The following is a 15,001-nucleotide window of genomic DNA, read 5'->3' as shown; positions in this document are numbered from 1 at the left end:
TCCTGGTGCCCTGATTAGTTTTGTTCTTTCCGCTTAATTGTAGAGCTTCCTTTCTCCCCACTGATAACCAGAGTGCCTCTGTCCTGTCTGCCTCTGTACTCCCTTTAGCATTAGGACAAGATTGTTACAATACAGCCTTGTGAATCAATTTTCTTTCTGTTCTGATGAAAGTGTAATTCATTCTTAATCAAGCAGCCTTGCTGCTGTGGGCTTTATGCTGGAATACATTTAGTTACCCTCCTGTCTCTCTGGGACTTTTAGAGGAGAGATGGGCAGAGTAGAGCTGGCAGTTTGCCTTCTCACAGTGGGTTTCCAGCAGGGGGCATCCTTGGGGGATCAATGTTAGAACCTTGGTAGTTAGACTCCTCCCTCCTAGGCCATCAAACAGGTGTTTCTCAGCATTTTTTTTTAAATTTATTTATTATGTATACAACATTCTGCCCCTATATATGTCTACAGGCCAGAAAGAGGGCTGGGAATTGAACTCAGAACCTCTGAAAGAGCAGTCAGCGCTCTTAACCTCTGAGCCATCTCTCCAGCCCTCTCAGGAGCATCTTGATGGAATCCCTATCATACAGTGAGCAGGAGACAGCTATGTCTGCAGATCCTTGCATAGGTTAGAGGAAACCAGCTGGGTAGCAGGTCCTTTTTGAAGGTAGGAAAAACCAGGCTTTCGTTGCTTTTGTTGTTGGTTTTGTTTCATTTGAGACAGGGTCTCTCTATGTAGCCTTAGCTGGTCTGGGACTCGCTATGTAATCCAGGGTGGCCTCAAACTCAGAGGTTCTCCTGCTGACTCTCTAGTGCTGATATTTAAAGGTTAATGCCAGTTTTTTTTTCTTTTTTTTTTTTCTAGGACAGGGCCTATGTTGTCCAGGCTAGCCTTGATCTTACTATTTAGGATGCTCTTGTCTTAGCCTCCTGAATCCTGGGAGTACAGGAATGTGCCAGTGCGCCTGTTGTCTTTTGTTTTTTGTTTGGGTTTGGTTTGGTGAAATAGGGTCTTGCTGTGTAGTTCTAGCTGGCCTGGCTTCAAGCTCCTGCCTCTACCCATAAGTGCTGGGATCACAGGTGTGTCCATCACGCTTGGCATGCCTGTCTTTTTTTTTTTTTTTAACCCCTGAGATAGGGTTTCTCTGTGTAACAGTCCTGGTTGTTCCAGAACTCGCTTTGTAGACCAGGCTGGCCTTGAACTCACAGAGATCTGCCTGCTTCTGCCTCCCAAGTGCTGAGATTAAAGGCATGAGCCACCATTGCTCGCTGTCTTTTTTTTTTTAAAAAAAACAAAAAGATTTAATTTATTTAGTGTGTGCACAGTATTCTGCCTGCATGTGTCCCCACAGGCCTGAAGATGACACCAGACATATCTCAATCCAGGTGGTTTTGAGCCACCATGTGGTTGCTGGAAATGGATCTCAGGACTTCTGGAAGAAGCAGTCAATGCTCTTAACTTCTGAGCCATCTCTCTAGCCCCGGCACTCCTGTCTTTTTAAGAAGACAGATATATCTCCCAAATCCAGATTGTTTAAAGTTGATGATTTGTCCATTTTTGTCACATAACACAAAGGGGCCTTCCACAGCCTGGTCATTGGTGGGTAGGTGCTTCTTCTAGAGCCTGTGTGTGTGTGTGTCGAGGTAGAAAGGAAGACCAGGGACCTATAGGATAAAAACAAAGCCACGAAGACCTGCTGCAGAGAAAGAAAAGGACATTGGTCTTTTCAGATTGGAATTGGATTAGTGACAGACTAACGGCCAGTTCCAACAGGAGAGAACTTAATTCTTTCTGTGTATCCACAGGGCTGATGCCCATCAGATGTGAAGACAGCTAAAGAGAGCAGCAGTCAGCCTAGGCCTGGTGAGGAGGCCACGTGTTCTCTAGTCATCTTCAGGGGCTGGTCCTCATGGTTTCCAGCCTTCCCAGACAGCCAGGTCTGACTGTCCAGATCCTGTGGCTGACCTTGTCTGGATCTGCTGTGAGTTTTGAAGGACTTTGCATAGCAGAATGGTCATTGGTCAGCACGTGCTCAGCTAGCTTGTTCATAGAAGGCAGGTCCCAGCATGGAGTACTGGACCTGGGCATATCCATGTCCTGAGCATCTCAGCTTTACTAACCTGATGAACTAGAGAACTCTCGTTGCCCAGACAGTCTCCCAGGTATCTTAGTGGTATGAGCAGAACCTGTACCCCACATTCAAGATGTCTGTCTCCACAGCCAAAGGGTATGTATTGAACTCTGGAGCTGGGATTCTGCACCCCACATTGAAGGGATGCACCTCCACAGCCAAAGCACATGTGAACACTATAGCTGGGATTATGCACCCCACCTCCACAGCCTAAGACTGCGTATGAACGTTATGGCTGGGATTCTGCTGGTGGCTGGGACTTGGGTGGGTTCAAATCTCAACTTGGTGTGACTTGATATAAGGCTCCTGTGAAAGGAAATGAGGTTGGAATCTTTTGTTTTGGTTTTTTGTTTATTTGTTTTTTTAAGTTAGGGTTTCTCTGTGTAGCCCTGGCTGTCCTGGATCTATCTCTGTGAACCAGGCTGGTCTTGAACTCAGAGATCCTCCTGCCTCTGTGCCACCATGCCCTGCTGAGGCTGGAACCTTAGTGGAGTTGTCTCCATGGCACTCTTTGGATCTTACAAGCAGAGATGTTGCTGTGCTGTGCATAGAGATCCAACCCTATCACTGATCAACAAGACAGCCCAAGTGTTGCTGTGGTCTCATGGACTTTTGGATGTGAGAGTTTCACAAGAAACCCAGGAAATTTTTTGACTGGTATTGTGAAGGAGGGCTTAAAGCAATGTTCCACTTCCTCTGAACCTGCATTTTTTCTTTCATGAGCATCTCCTACTTGTAGTGTGGTAACCAACTTTCTAGGATGAGCCCTACCTATGTCAGAGAAAGCAGGTAACAATAGATTCCATGGGGGTAGCTTGCCCACAGAGTGCCTAACCAGGAGCGCAGTCGACAGAAACAGGTAGCAGTCCCCAAAACAAGGGCTTTTTGGGTTCTGGAATGCCTCCTTCATGGGTTCCTTGAACATATACTAAAGAAGAAGCTCAAGACTTCCACCCGAATACCCTTGAACCACTGCCTGCCTCCTGCATGAGCTCTGCCCTCCGGTCCTGCCGGAAGGAGGGCATTTGATGTCCTAAGATAGAGGGTGCTGCTGAGGGACAAGCTGTCAAGGGTGGCCGCTGGAAGCATTCCCGTAGTGGGAAGTGAGCACATGCTATAAATTCGTCAGACTTTGGGTTTCCTGATGGAGTTAGAAGTGCCAGGAACTGTATGGTAAGGGTAGAATGTGAGGTAATGGCAGTCATGCCTCCCACAGGAGGCTCTCAGCTACCCTGCACCATGAACGTCTCGGCCCTGGGGCTCCTGAAAGGCTGCTCGTCCGCATGCTATTGCAGTATTGGCTGCTCTCAGCCTATACTTTCCTCCGTCCTAAGGACAGACCTGTTCTGGGTCGTTTTACCCTGCAGTGCAGCACTGGTGGGGCTCTAGTAGAAGCAGCTTCCCAAAAAGAGAGCTTTGCATCCTAACAAGTACATGCTTGAGTACCTGAAATCGGATGCTGCCAAAACCCTCCCCAAGCACCTTGAGGGGACAGCCAACATGCTTGGATAGTGGATCCAGGAATTCTTGGAGCCAACATTGTGGAAACAGGCAAGAGACTTTCAGAGGCCCCCACAGCCTGGGCATCCTGCCTGGGGAAGTAGCCAGGCCTCTCAGGGCAATGTCTGTCCTGGCTCAGAGGCTGGCACAGTTAGTTCGTGGTCCTTCTTCTGAATGCATCTTATCTAACCAGGGTTTTGCTCTCATTTGCTTCCCCTAGAAGGGCTTTGACACCACAGTTAGGTGACAGCTGAAGTATGAACCAGGTCGGTGCTGGGTATTTTCTCTGTCACCCTGAGAAGGGGCTGCATTGCCCTGTGTCACCATTGGGAACTTAGGCCAGCAGGTTTGTGACCTGGTCACTGCACAGACAGATCCTTAAGTCTCACTGTACTTAAATTTCACTGGAAGTGGTTGTGGGTATGTCTTGTCCCTGCCTGCAGGCTCCTTATGCTAAGAAACCTCCTAAGGTTGTCCTAGAAGTGTGGGGACACCTTTTGATTTAAAGCTTCCCCAGGGGAGATTTTTGTCCTAGATCTCTGGCATCTCCCTTCCTCTCCTTTACTGGTCCCCATTATCACAGGGCACACACGCACTGTCCCCTCTCTTCTGCCATTGTGGAGAAACCGAGCCAAACGCAGTTCCCGTCTAGAGGGTGTTCTGCCTCAGCAAAGAAAAGCCCTCTCCATTCCTGGCAGAACTGGGCTTCTATAGAGCTTCTGGAATTGGTTCTGCTGAAGAAAACAGCTCAGATGCCTCCTTGCATTCAGCTTGTTAGTCGGGAACTTCAAGGCCAAAAGATTTGGCAGGATTTAGAGAGTCGGCTCTCAAGCTGGCTCATTCTGAGCACACTGATGCTGCCTGTCTTTTGATGCTGAGGTGGGCTCAGTCTCCCTCTCCTGCCCTTTGTAGAGCTTTGGTGAGTACTGCAGATTCTTCAGACTCAGAGACTACCCAAGGCCCAGGGAAGGACCAGACCAGGTAGCCTGCCCCGTGGCTTACCTCCAGAGGAGTGAGGTTCAGAGATGTCAAGGGTGTTTACTGAGGCCACACAGTGAGCTGGAATGGAAACAACCTCGTGTCTCCCATTTAGTTACAATTGTGGCCCATATCCCATTCCATCCACTCAATAACTAGTCTGTTCTCTCATTCAGAGCCAAGCTCTAAGGTAAATGTTTTGGGGGATGAAGATGGACAGTGTAGTTACTGACACATCCCTTTCTGGGAAGCCCTGGGCTGCATCAGGAACATAGAATCTTGCCCCAGGGCTCTATTTCAGAAATAGTTTGAAATAGGTGCCTGTGCCAGATGCGTCTGTCAGAGAGGCTGGGAGGCAGCCTCAGAGTCAGGGAGTGGAGAGGGGGGGTGTATCTGTCTCTGCTCCCCTTCTCCATTTTCTTGGGTGGTATCCTCCTGGGAGACACTGGGGTAACCGGTCTTGTGGAGAACGATGATCTGTTGCCTCTTGGCTTCCAGGCCATGGGCAGGCCTGCTTTGAAGTCGCCCTGATCTAGAGCAGAGAGAACACTCTCCATCTGACATAGGCTTTCCTTGCCTGACGCCATGCGCCTTGCCTAGGTGTAAGACTTGTAGTGCCAGCCTGGGCCTCAGCCCAGAGAAGCTGGTGCACTCCAGATAGCACAGGACGAGAGTCGGTGTTTCGGAGCCAGAAGAAACATGAGAATCACAAATAGACCCCTTCCTCTGGGAGGAGGTTGTGTGACAGATGTACCTGCTGCGGTGCGGTGTGGGTGCGGTGTGTCTGCCCACCAGCCATCCTTTCTGGCGTGTCATTTACATTTGAATCCTGGGGTCAATCTGGACCTTTATCCGGGTTTGACCACCAGTATCTTGAACATCTATTTGGACATGCTTCTCTGTTGCCCTGCAGTAAGATGGGCTGGGCTGTGAATCCCAGAGCCCCTCTCAGCTTCTCTCTTCTTTCTTACAGCTCACTCTGCAGAGCGCCAAGTCCCGAGTGGCTTTCTTTGAAGAACTTTAGCAGTGACCCGGCCACCTCAGGAACTGCCACTTCTGCTGACAGCCACAGGATGGGCCTGACCCCATGGGAACCATCAATAGGGGCCTGGCTTGTTTGGGAACTCTCTGAGTAGAGAGCCCAGTCCTCTTCGTGTGCAGTTGGTTTTGAACTTTGGCCCTGTAGAGATCTCTCAAGGTGTTTTAGTTCTCCTGGTCTGCATCTTCTTTTCTTTGTTTTTTTCTTCTCTCTCTCTCTCTCTCTCTCTCTCTCTCTCTCTCTCTCTCTCTTTCTCTCTCTTTTAGAAGTAATTGTTGCTGTACATGGATGCCATCCTTCCCACATTCTAGGCACTGTGGTGTGAGTGTCCAGTGCCTGCTGCTGACTCCAGAACCTGGTTTGGGAAGTGACTTTAGGATTCCAGTGTGGAGGCTGCCTAAAATCTACCATACTGGTGCTACCCACTGCCCCACTGGTTCTAAGATGTGCCCCCCCTCCACAGTGAGGACCTGACACAGTGCAGGAGCATGGACAGACTGAGCTTAAAGCCAGCAAAGAGTGTTCGTTAGCCAGGCTCCCCTGAGACCGTGTTGTAGCTGTCTGATGGCAGGAGGCAGGCTTACGATAGGAGCTGTGGTGAAAGGCTGCTGGCTAGCTGAAGGAGCCCATGCGGGGATCATGACTGCCTTCAAGCTCGGTCACTTGCCTGTGCTATGCCAGGGGTTTCCTGGTCACTTTCCCATCAGTGACCACGGCCTCCATTACCCCATTTAGTACATGGACCTTCAAAGTTCTGCTGCCCGTCCCATCATGCTCTGCCCAGCTCTCTCTGATACCTAGGCCCTATCACCCTTGTCTTCCCTGAGCCTGACAGAGGTGTGCACTCACAGTCAGCGGTCTCATGTGTTAACCCTATGGGTTGCTCCATGCTGGGCAGCAGGTGCACACCATGTGGCTCGTACACTCCATGGTTAGGTCTGCCTTCTTGGAATAGGTGTCACTCCTGTGGCCAGTTGGGACCCTTAGGTCCTCACAGAGCAGGTAATATGCCTCAGTCCATGAAAAGATGTCTGTTCACTGAAGGCAGCTGAGTCAAGGGACTGGGAGCAAAGGTATGCTCCACAGTACAATTTGGTTTTGAGAAACTGAGGCACTCTACTCTGTTTCCACTGGCTGGCCACCCATCTGGCCACTTTGCCATAGCTAGGCACCCCTGAGTGTCACCCTAGCCTCCTTGGGACTAGGACTCTAGTCTGGAACCTAAGGCTGAGGGAAAGTAGGGAAAGTCCTCCAGACTTGACATACTGACATTTGTCAAGTTTGCCATGGCTCTGATGTTGAGCTGTCTTTCGGACCTGAAGCCCATGCTTGAATTTCCTCCAGGACTGACTTTCTTCCTCTCTGTGAATTTAATCTTTGACAATGGCTGTGGGGCACAGGACCATGATGCTGGTTTATAAAACTATGTCAGGCCTTGTTTTTATTTTACTGTTTGTATCTCAAATTTGGGGAATGCCAAGCTACATAACCACATGGGAGCCCTGGTATTTGAGCAGTGGCAGGTGTAACCATTGCCTGGTGGATGGGGCCCACCTGAGCGTCCCTGGAGAGAGAGGCTGGGGTCCCCAAAGCACCACCAGCCCCAGTAGAGGAGGACTGAAACAGTACCCATTTTGAGCCTGCGGCTGAGTTATTCGTGGTAGGCAGTTTTACAGTCAAGGAAGGACATCTGTGAAGTCCAAGGGAAGTGGCCAACTTTGGCTGTTTCATTTCTAGCTTCAGTGGCTCGTGTAGAGGTACCGTGATGCTGAAACAGTCACTGCTCAGTGCAGGACACTGAGGCCATACCTCAGCCACAGCAGCACTCTGACCCGAGGTCACTGCTGAGTTCTTGTGTACTTGCCAGGCCTTGCTAAACCACACCCGTGGATGTACATAGCACTACTTGATTTACTGTTTTATCATCTTGTAGACAGATTTCAAAAAAGTTCAGAGGCTGCCAGCCAACAGCAGTGACTAACTATCCTTGCCAGCAGGGCCAGAGCCTCAAAGCCCCTGGGACAAGCACCTTCATGATGTGGGGCTGGGGTGTGCAGCTCTCCCAGGTGCCTTGAGGCCAAGCCAGCGCCCGCGGGCTTCCATTCCTCTGTTTTCTTATTAAACAGTTCTTCCTGTGAGGCCCGTGTCACTCCTGTGGGCCCAGACCATGAAGCTGTTTTCTATTTGGGCTGGGGGTGATTGTAATTTAAGTGATTGTTTTAATAAAAATTCTAAGCTGCTAGAATCTACCATTAGTGTCCTAACTTTTTTTAGCTTTTTGTTTTCTGTATATTGTATCTGAATGTATATATGTGCACCACATGTATGTCTGTTGCCCACAGAGGTCAGAAGACATCAGACCCCCAGCACTGAAATTGTGGATGGTTGTATGTTACCATGTAGTTACTGGGAACTAACCTGGGTGTCCTGGAGCAGCAAGTGCTCTTAATTGCTGAGCCACATGCTTGCAGGCAGGACACTCATACACAAATACTCTATGGCATACACCTATATAGTTCTCAGGAGGCTGAGGCAGGAGGATTACAAGTTTGAGGCTAGCCTGTCCCCAAAATAAACTAAGTCATTATGCTGTGTAGCCTGATGACTGGCGCTCTGTGTGAGTGTGCTATGCCATCACGAGACAGTGAGACCCTAACACTGCATTTCCGTAATCACTGGGTGATGCGTGCCTGGATGCACATTTCCCAGGGTCTGAGTTAAATACTATTTTGGAATGAAGTTATGACAGAATTATAAAAGTTTTGGCAATGGTAGCATAACTGATTAAACCACACTTTTTTGAGGGGGTATTTTGTGGTGGTATTGGTTTTGTTTTGTTTGTTTGGCTTTTCAAGACAGAGTTTCTGGCCTGACTATCCAAGAACTCAGTCTGTAGACCAGGCTGACCTTGAACTCAAGAGATCAGCCTGCCTCTGCCTCAGCCTCCTGAGAGCAGGGATTAAAGGTGTGCACCACTATGCTTAGCTTAGGCCACACTGTTTTTGAGACAGGATCTCACTATGTAACCCTGACTGTCCTCAAACTCACAGAGATCCACCTGCCTCTGCTTCCTGAATGCTGGGATTAAAGGCATATGCCACTACACCTGGCAAAACATTTTTTTAGATAAGTCTCCTGTATCCCAAGCTACCCTTAGTCTCACTAAACAGCTGAAGATGACCTTGAACTCCTGTTCCTCTTGCCTCCCCACCCCCACCCCCAGTACTGAGACTACAGTCAGCCACACCACTCTTAATTTATGTGGTGCTGGGGGTCCTACTTGGGGCTTCAGGCGTGCTATTTTGTATTGGATCAATTTAAATACAAGTTTCCTGCGTATAGATTATTAGTCCTAATAACTGGAGGGACCTGAATTCCTCACAGTCAAAGCAGAGAAATTGCTCTCTATATACTGGTCATGTTAAGCAGTATTTTTACCTGACTTTTTAAAGACCCCAGTAGCCCAAAGTGCTCACACTGTCAGCCTAGCGTCTCCATCAAGCAGAGCTGGAACTGACAGTATTGGCTGATAGTTCCATTATTTTGAAACATTATGTAGTCCAGACTGTCCCCATCTCCCAGTCCTGCCTTGCTCACTCTAGTGCTGAAATGACAGGTGTTCATCTGGTATGGAATGCCAGGCTCTGCCTGGCATCGTGGTGTGGAACAGATTGCCCAAGTTCTAGTGTTTTCAGTTGTCCTGGCCTATGATGGCAACTCCAGGTAGCTTAGACCTTGGTCCTTCATTGTGGTGTCCACTGCTGTCACTGCCGTCTCCCAGCACTTCCTCCTCTGCCTGTGCTTCTTTTTTTTTTTTTTTTTTTGGTTTTTCGAGGCAGGGTTTCTCTGTGGCTTTGGAGCCTGTCCTGGGACTAGCTCTGTAGACCAGGCTGGTCTCGAACTCACAGAGATCCGCCTGCCTCTGCCTCCCGAGTGCTGGGATTAAAGGCGTGCGCCACCATCGCCCGGCCCTGCCTGTGCTTCTTGAGTGGGGAGTACCTGGCAGCTGCCCTCTGGGGCTGAGTGTCCCAGAAGCCTTCATGGGGAGGATCAGATTAGGAGTCCCACCTGTAATAAAGAGCTGGGAACCCAGGTGTAGAAGGGCAGAAGGTTCTGAAGGCAGTAAATCGCTGCAACCTTGTCTGGTTCAATCCCTTGCAGTCTGGAGAAGAGAAAGTCACTGTCTTCACCTCTCTGTCTCCCTGCAGACAGCCCAGACATCCTCTCCAGCAAGAGGGCTCTCCCCCGCCCCTCCCTGCCTGCCGTGTGGGGCTCCCTGGCAGCCTGTCATTACTGCATTATGGCAGGATCCCGAGGCTGCAGTTCCAGCCCTGTAGGGAGAAAGCTCCTTTAGCCATCAGCGTGGTGGCAGGGCAGCGCTAGCAAATTATGGGGCCGTTTATCAGCACAGCAAGGTCTCTATCTGGCTCAGAGGGGACCCCCGCTGGTTCCTCTTCTGTTTCCACTGGATGCCCATTTCTCACTGGAGTGGTCACCCCAGAATAGCACTTCGCCTGCTGCTGCCAGGTAGACTTCAGGGCTGCCTGAGAACCCTGAAGTGGAGCCACAGAAACTTCAGCCTTCAGTTATCAGCACTGCCTAGCCGGGCACAGCCCTTACCCCCTGGGCAGCGTCCTCCGTCAGTTCTGTAAAAGGGATTGACAGTGATACCTCTAGGGGCCTCCCGCAGATGAAGGACAGAAACAAAAAGCACTCCAGAGTCACAAGAGGACTCAGTGGGTAAAGACACTTGCTGTTAAATTCAACCCCAGGACCCACGAGGTATTGGCAAGGGAGAGAGCCGACTCCAACAAGTTGTTTCCTGATCTCTACCCGAGCACAACAGCACATGCATGCCATCCCCCAATAAATATGTGTAATAAAAAATAAGTATTTCAAGACAGTAATAAAAAAATTAAATGCCAGACAGTGATGGCACACGCCTTTAATCCCAGCACTCAGGCAGGCAGATCTCTGAATTCGAGGCCAGCCTGGTCTACAGAGTGTCAAAAAAACAAAAACAAAACAAAAAAAGTATTCCGATTTCTCAGAAAAGTGTAGTATGGGCAAGGAACAACAGGAAGAAACAGGATGTTTTGTTTTTAGATAGGCTCTTCCTCTATCCCAGGGTGGCCTTGAACTCAAGAATGTCCTGTCCTCCCACCTCGCTCCCTAGTGCTAAGATAGCAGGTGTGTGTCCTCAGCAGTGTGTGACCTCCAGGGCTCTGGGGACAAGTCTTGAAGTCTTGACGTGACCCAGTCACCTGGGGTCCCACACGGACATTTTCCAGCCATTCCAACCTGGGCAAGTGGTCTCCCCTCTCATATGGTGCTGTCAACAGCACTTTATAGAGATTAATGGTGCCTAGAAGGCCCTAAGCAGAAGACCTAGACATGTGGTCACTCCAAGGTGCTGGCTTTCTCTGAATAGTGCCTTCTGGAGGGCCGAGGCAGGAGGAAGCAGAGAAGAGAACCAGGGTGACCCAGACCAAGTAAGAGCCCAGAGGCACCAGACCCACACACTGCCCCAAGTGGGCCCCATCCCACCCCCTGCACCTGCGGCTTAATGAGCTTGCATCTGGCCCATTTGTCCTCAGTGTTTGCCCAGTGCCAGCTGCAAAGCCCATGAGATGATAGATGACCCGGCCTGGGGCTGCCCGGGAAGGATATTACTGTGCCACGTTAGTGCTCTCCACGTGGGTCAATAATTTACTGGAGGCTCAGGACAGGAGGCTCTAGAAGGATCCCGCGGAGCTCTCGCCCCTCTCCAAGACACCTGGGTTGAGAGAATCATACAGCAGACACTAAAGAGAGGTGCCAGTGACCTCATTTTCTCTTATCAGGCATGAGGGAGTCCCTCTTATCAGGCATGAGGGAGTCCCTACAGAGCCTTGCCCATTTCCAATATAAATAATGTAATTTGCCGCCCCACCCCACCCCCATTGGGGAGGAAGGGGCGGCCTTTGATCTAAAGGAATTAAGTCAGTAAACAAAAGCAAGAGCCGACTGTGGGTGTATTGTGACAGGTACCTTGCTGCGCCATTTACCCCAAGAGACTACCGTTAAATTCTAACCAACACTGGGTCAGCCGAGCTTGGAGCTCTTGAGTTTCTCTTTATCCCCAGCTGAGTCCAAGGGACACCCCTCTAGAGTTCCTGACACTCCCCTGAGGGGGCTAAACATCGCGTGGTGCCGCCCTACCCTTCCCTCCCTGGAGGTCCTTAGTGCGTGAGTGCTTTTGTGGAGAGTGGTACCCTGGGAAGCCTGCTTGAGAAGCTGGGATGCTCTGGGCTATGTGGCTTAGGCCAGGCCTGAGGGTCTGCAGGCTGGGAAGAGAGATGGATAGAGAAAGCCCCGGGAAGAGAGATGGATAGAGAAAGCCCCAGGGAGCTGCTGCAGGCAGGGTGCACCTCCCTGTAGCTCACTCCTTTAGGTGTATAGCCTCCAGGATGCGTTGACTCTTCTCTGGGCTGTACAAGGTCATGTTTATACAAGAACTCAGGGACCCCCCCCCCCCAAGGTTCAGTTTCACAGCCTGGTTTTCCAGAGCTCTGTCCAAAGAGCGTTTGGGGAAATAAAAGACTGATGGAGATGGACTAGGCCCAGCCAGCCTGGCCTGTGTGACAAATGCCCACCTCACCCCGTTTTCTCTCCTAACCCCACACTCCTCTTGGCACAACTTGGGAAGGAGCCTTAGAGGTGCCCGGATTAATGAAGACCCCTAGACAGAAGATTGGCAAGGCCACGCCAGACTTTCCCAGGGCTCTGCCTCTTGAGTCCCAGGTCCTGTCAGTTAGGATGGAGGATGGGGTAGCAGGAGCTGAGTCCTCAGCCTGACCTGCTGTGACAGTTGTTCTGCTTTGAAATCCACGGGGGACCACACCCGATCTGTCCCTTCCTCCCTCCTCCCAGCCTTCAGCTCCCAGGCTGAGATCCCCAGTTCCCTAGGCTGAATCTATTAAGTCCTTCATATTAACCAGCGACGGGGGAAACAACCCTCTTTCATCTTAAGCGAGTGAATTTGCATTAACACCTGGGGAGTTCTGTTTGCCTTGAAAAAGCCCATTGCTATTCTGGGCTGCACACAGCAGCGCGGAGTTAGTCGCAGCATCCTATTCTTTTATTAATACGGCTTTTCTCCCCTCCTCTCTTCCCAAGGAAGGGCAAGAGTGACAGGGAATTCCAGGGCTCCCTCTCCGCGTGGGGATGCCAAGAATGAGGGACAGGGAGCAGCTCCCAGTGAAACTGTTTTCCTGGGGAAGACAGCCACACCTGCCCTCTCTCTGAGATCCTGGTGCAGCTTTACCAGCCGTATTCCTCAGGCCCTGCTGTGGCCAGTTCACACATAGTTAGGGGCCCAGCATCTCCTGGAGCAAATTGAGAAGGGAAAGGAAGAGAGTTGGGGTGGGGGATGCCAGGAGTTAGGAACTGCCTACCATTAACTCAGGGAAAGTGCTCACTGGCTGAACCCCCTCCCCACCCTGCAGTGAGGTCTCTGTGTGGAAACCACAGCTTTCTTGGGGAACCTGGCTGACTACTTACTGCACATCAGCCCCAAGGCCACTCCTCCCGGCTCCTCTGGGAGGAACCCAGGCCTGTGCGTAGGAAATGTTGGGGTCTGGGAAAGGTATGAGTTGGGCTGAACTTGGCAGGTTTTACACCTGGAGACTGGGTTTCAGAAAGAAGAGAAAAGGGGGTATGGTAAGAAGTGAATGCCTCCCCTCTGCTGTTATCTGAGCTGGGCTGTCTTGTGCCTCCAAATCTTCAGGGAACCCCATTAGCCCCTGCAGCCTCCCTATCCTAGATAGGCCAATGAGCCATGAAAAAGCAACAACCTGACTTCCAGGGCGAACTCCCACCTCGGGAGCTGATCTGAGACATTCTGAAGCAGGGATGGGAGGAAGGCTGGGGTCCACAAGGACCATGTGAGGATGCTCTGGCCTGTATTGCTGCTTGGCCTCTCGGCTTCACATCCCTTCCAACAAGAGTCGCCTCTGAGCCCACTACAGGGTCTTTCTGGGTCACATTAGATGAGGGAGCCTTGGTTCTGAGCCAACTCCTGCTGCAGCGAGAGTGTATGAAGCGAGGGCGGCTGCTGTGTGGTTATAGCTGTGTACTATTTACTTGTCCTGAATCAGTTATTGACGGCAACAGCTCAAGGCAGGGAGAGCAGGGCCCAGAGAGCTCCGCATGGTTCTACTTCCTACTCAGGAGCCCAGGGCAGCTAGGGCCCCCCATTTTAGAACCTTCACAAAGAGAAGAAAGGGGCAAATGTGGCCAGCCAAGAGCCAGCCTGGAGTTCGCCTTGTGGAGGATCAGAGTTGGTACTGGCTGTTACAAGCGTTCCGGGGTTGGTGACAGAACTATAGCCTGGAGGCTGCCACCATCCTGGGATATGGGCAAGGGGTCCACAGGCCGGGGCCCCGACCCTGCATCAGCATTCCCAGGGCATCCTCAGCCCCTCTGGCAGTCGGCCTACCCCACCGCGGCTGGGCTGTTGCCAGCCCTGTCTGCTACTCTCCAGTGACATTTACCAGCTGAGAAGTGGCCATCGAGACGTGAAATCAGTGTGGCCGGGAGCTAACTCACTTCATTAGAGTCTCTATGCTCCACTGGCTGGACAGCAAAGGCCCTCCTCTGGCTCCCCCTCTCCTCACAGCCCATCCCAACACCAACCAAGCCTCCTCCCCATTCAAGCACAGCCTCTGTGTTCGTGGGATTGTCTCCTAAACACCTGCTCTTGATCAGGCCTGAGCAATGTAAGAGAAATTAATGACAATAGTAGCCTATGTTACCCTTGGCATTTTTTTTAATTTTTATTTTTGGGGAGCATCTCATAGATCTCGGGCTGGCCTCAGACTTACAGTGGATGGGAGAACGACCTCGAACTCCTGATCTCTTGTCTCTGCCGACAGATTCATATCATTCATTAGCATTCGGTTTGCTTGCTTGCTGAGACAGGGTGTCCCTATGTATCCCCAGCTGGCCTGGAACTCAACATGTAGCCCAGGCTGCCTCAGACTCACAGTGGTTGTCTTCTCCTCCCTCCCAGGTGTTCAGATTGTGTGTGTGCACTGCACACACTTAGACTCTGTATTACAATATTTTAATTTGTTATTATTATTAATTATTATTATTTGTGTGTGTGTGTGACAGAGGGGGCTGCCCATGCCACAGTATACTTTGTGGATTTGGTTCTGTCTTTCTGTGGGTTCCAGGGATCAAACTCAAGTCATCAAGCATCCGTGATCAGCATCTCTACCCTCTGAGTCACCTTGCTGGCCAGCCTCTGCACTAAGACAGGGTCTCGCTAGGCAACCCTGGCTGTCTTGGAACTCACTATATAGACCAGGCTGGCCTCGAA

General features: G+C 50.7%; 1 protein-coding gene across 2 annotated transcripts in view; it reads left to right on the top strand.

Annotated features, from left to right (window-relative positions):
• Positions 1–6,876, top strand: part of Nf2 (neurofibromin 2) — a 96,370-nt gene extending 89,494 nt beyond the window's left edge. For both annotated transcript variants that reach the window (XM_005366144.2, XM_005366145.2), the window contains one exon: positions 5,572–6,876. In XM_005366144.2, the coding sequence (XP_005366201.1) occupies positions 5,572–5,622 (51 nt within the window). In that variant the 3' untranslated portion in view covers positions 5,623–6,876. The remainder of the gene's footprint in view (positions 1–5,571) is intronic.
• The last annotated feature ends 8,125 nt before the right edge of the window (positions 6,877–15,001 follow it).

Source organism: Microtus ochrogaster, unplaced genomic scaffold, assembly GCF_000317375.1.
Source record: "Microtus ochrogaster isolate Prairie Vole_2 unplaced genomic scaffold, MicOch1.0 UNK6, whole genome shotgun sequence".
NCBI lineage: Eukaryota > Metazoa > Chordata > Mammalia > Rodentia > Cricetidae > Microtus > Microtus ochrogaster.
This window is presented reverse-complemented; position numbering and strand designations above follow the sequence as displayed.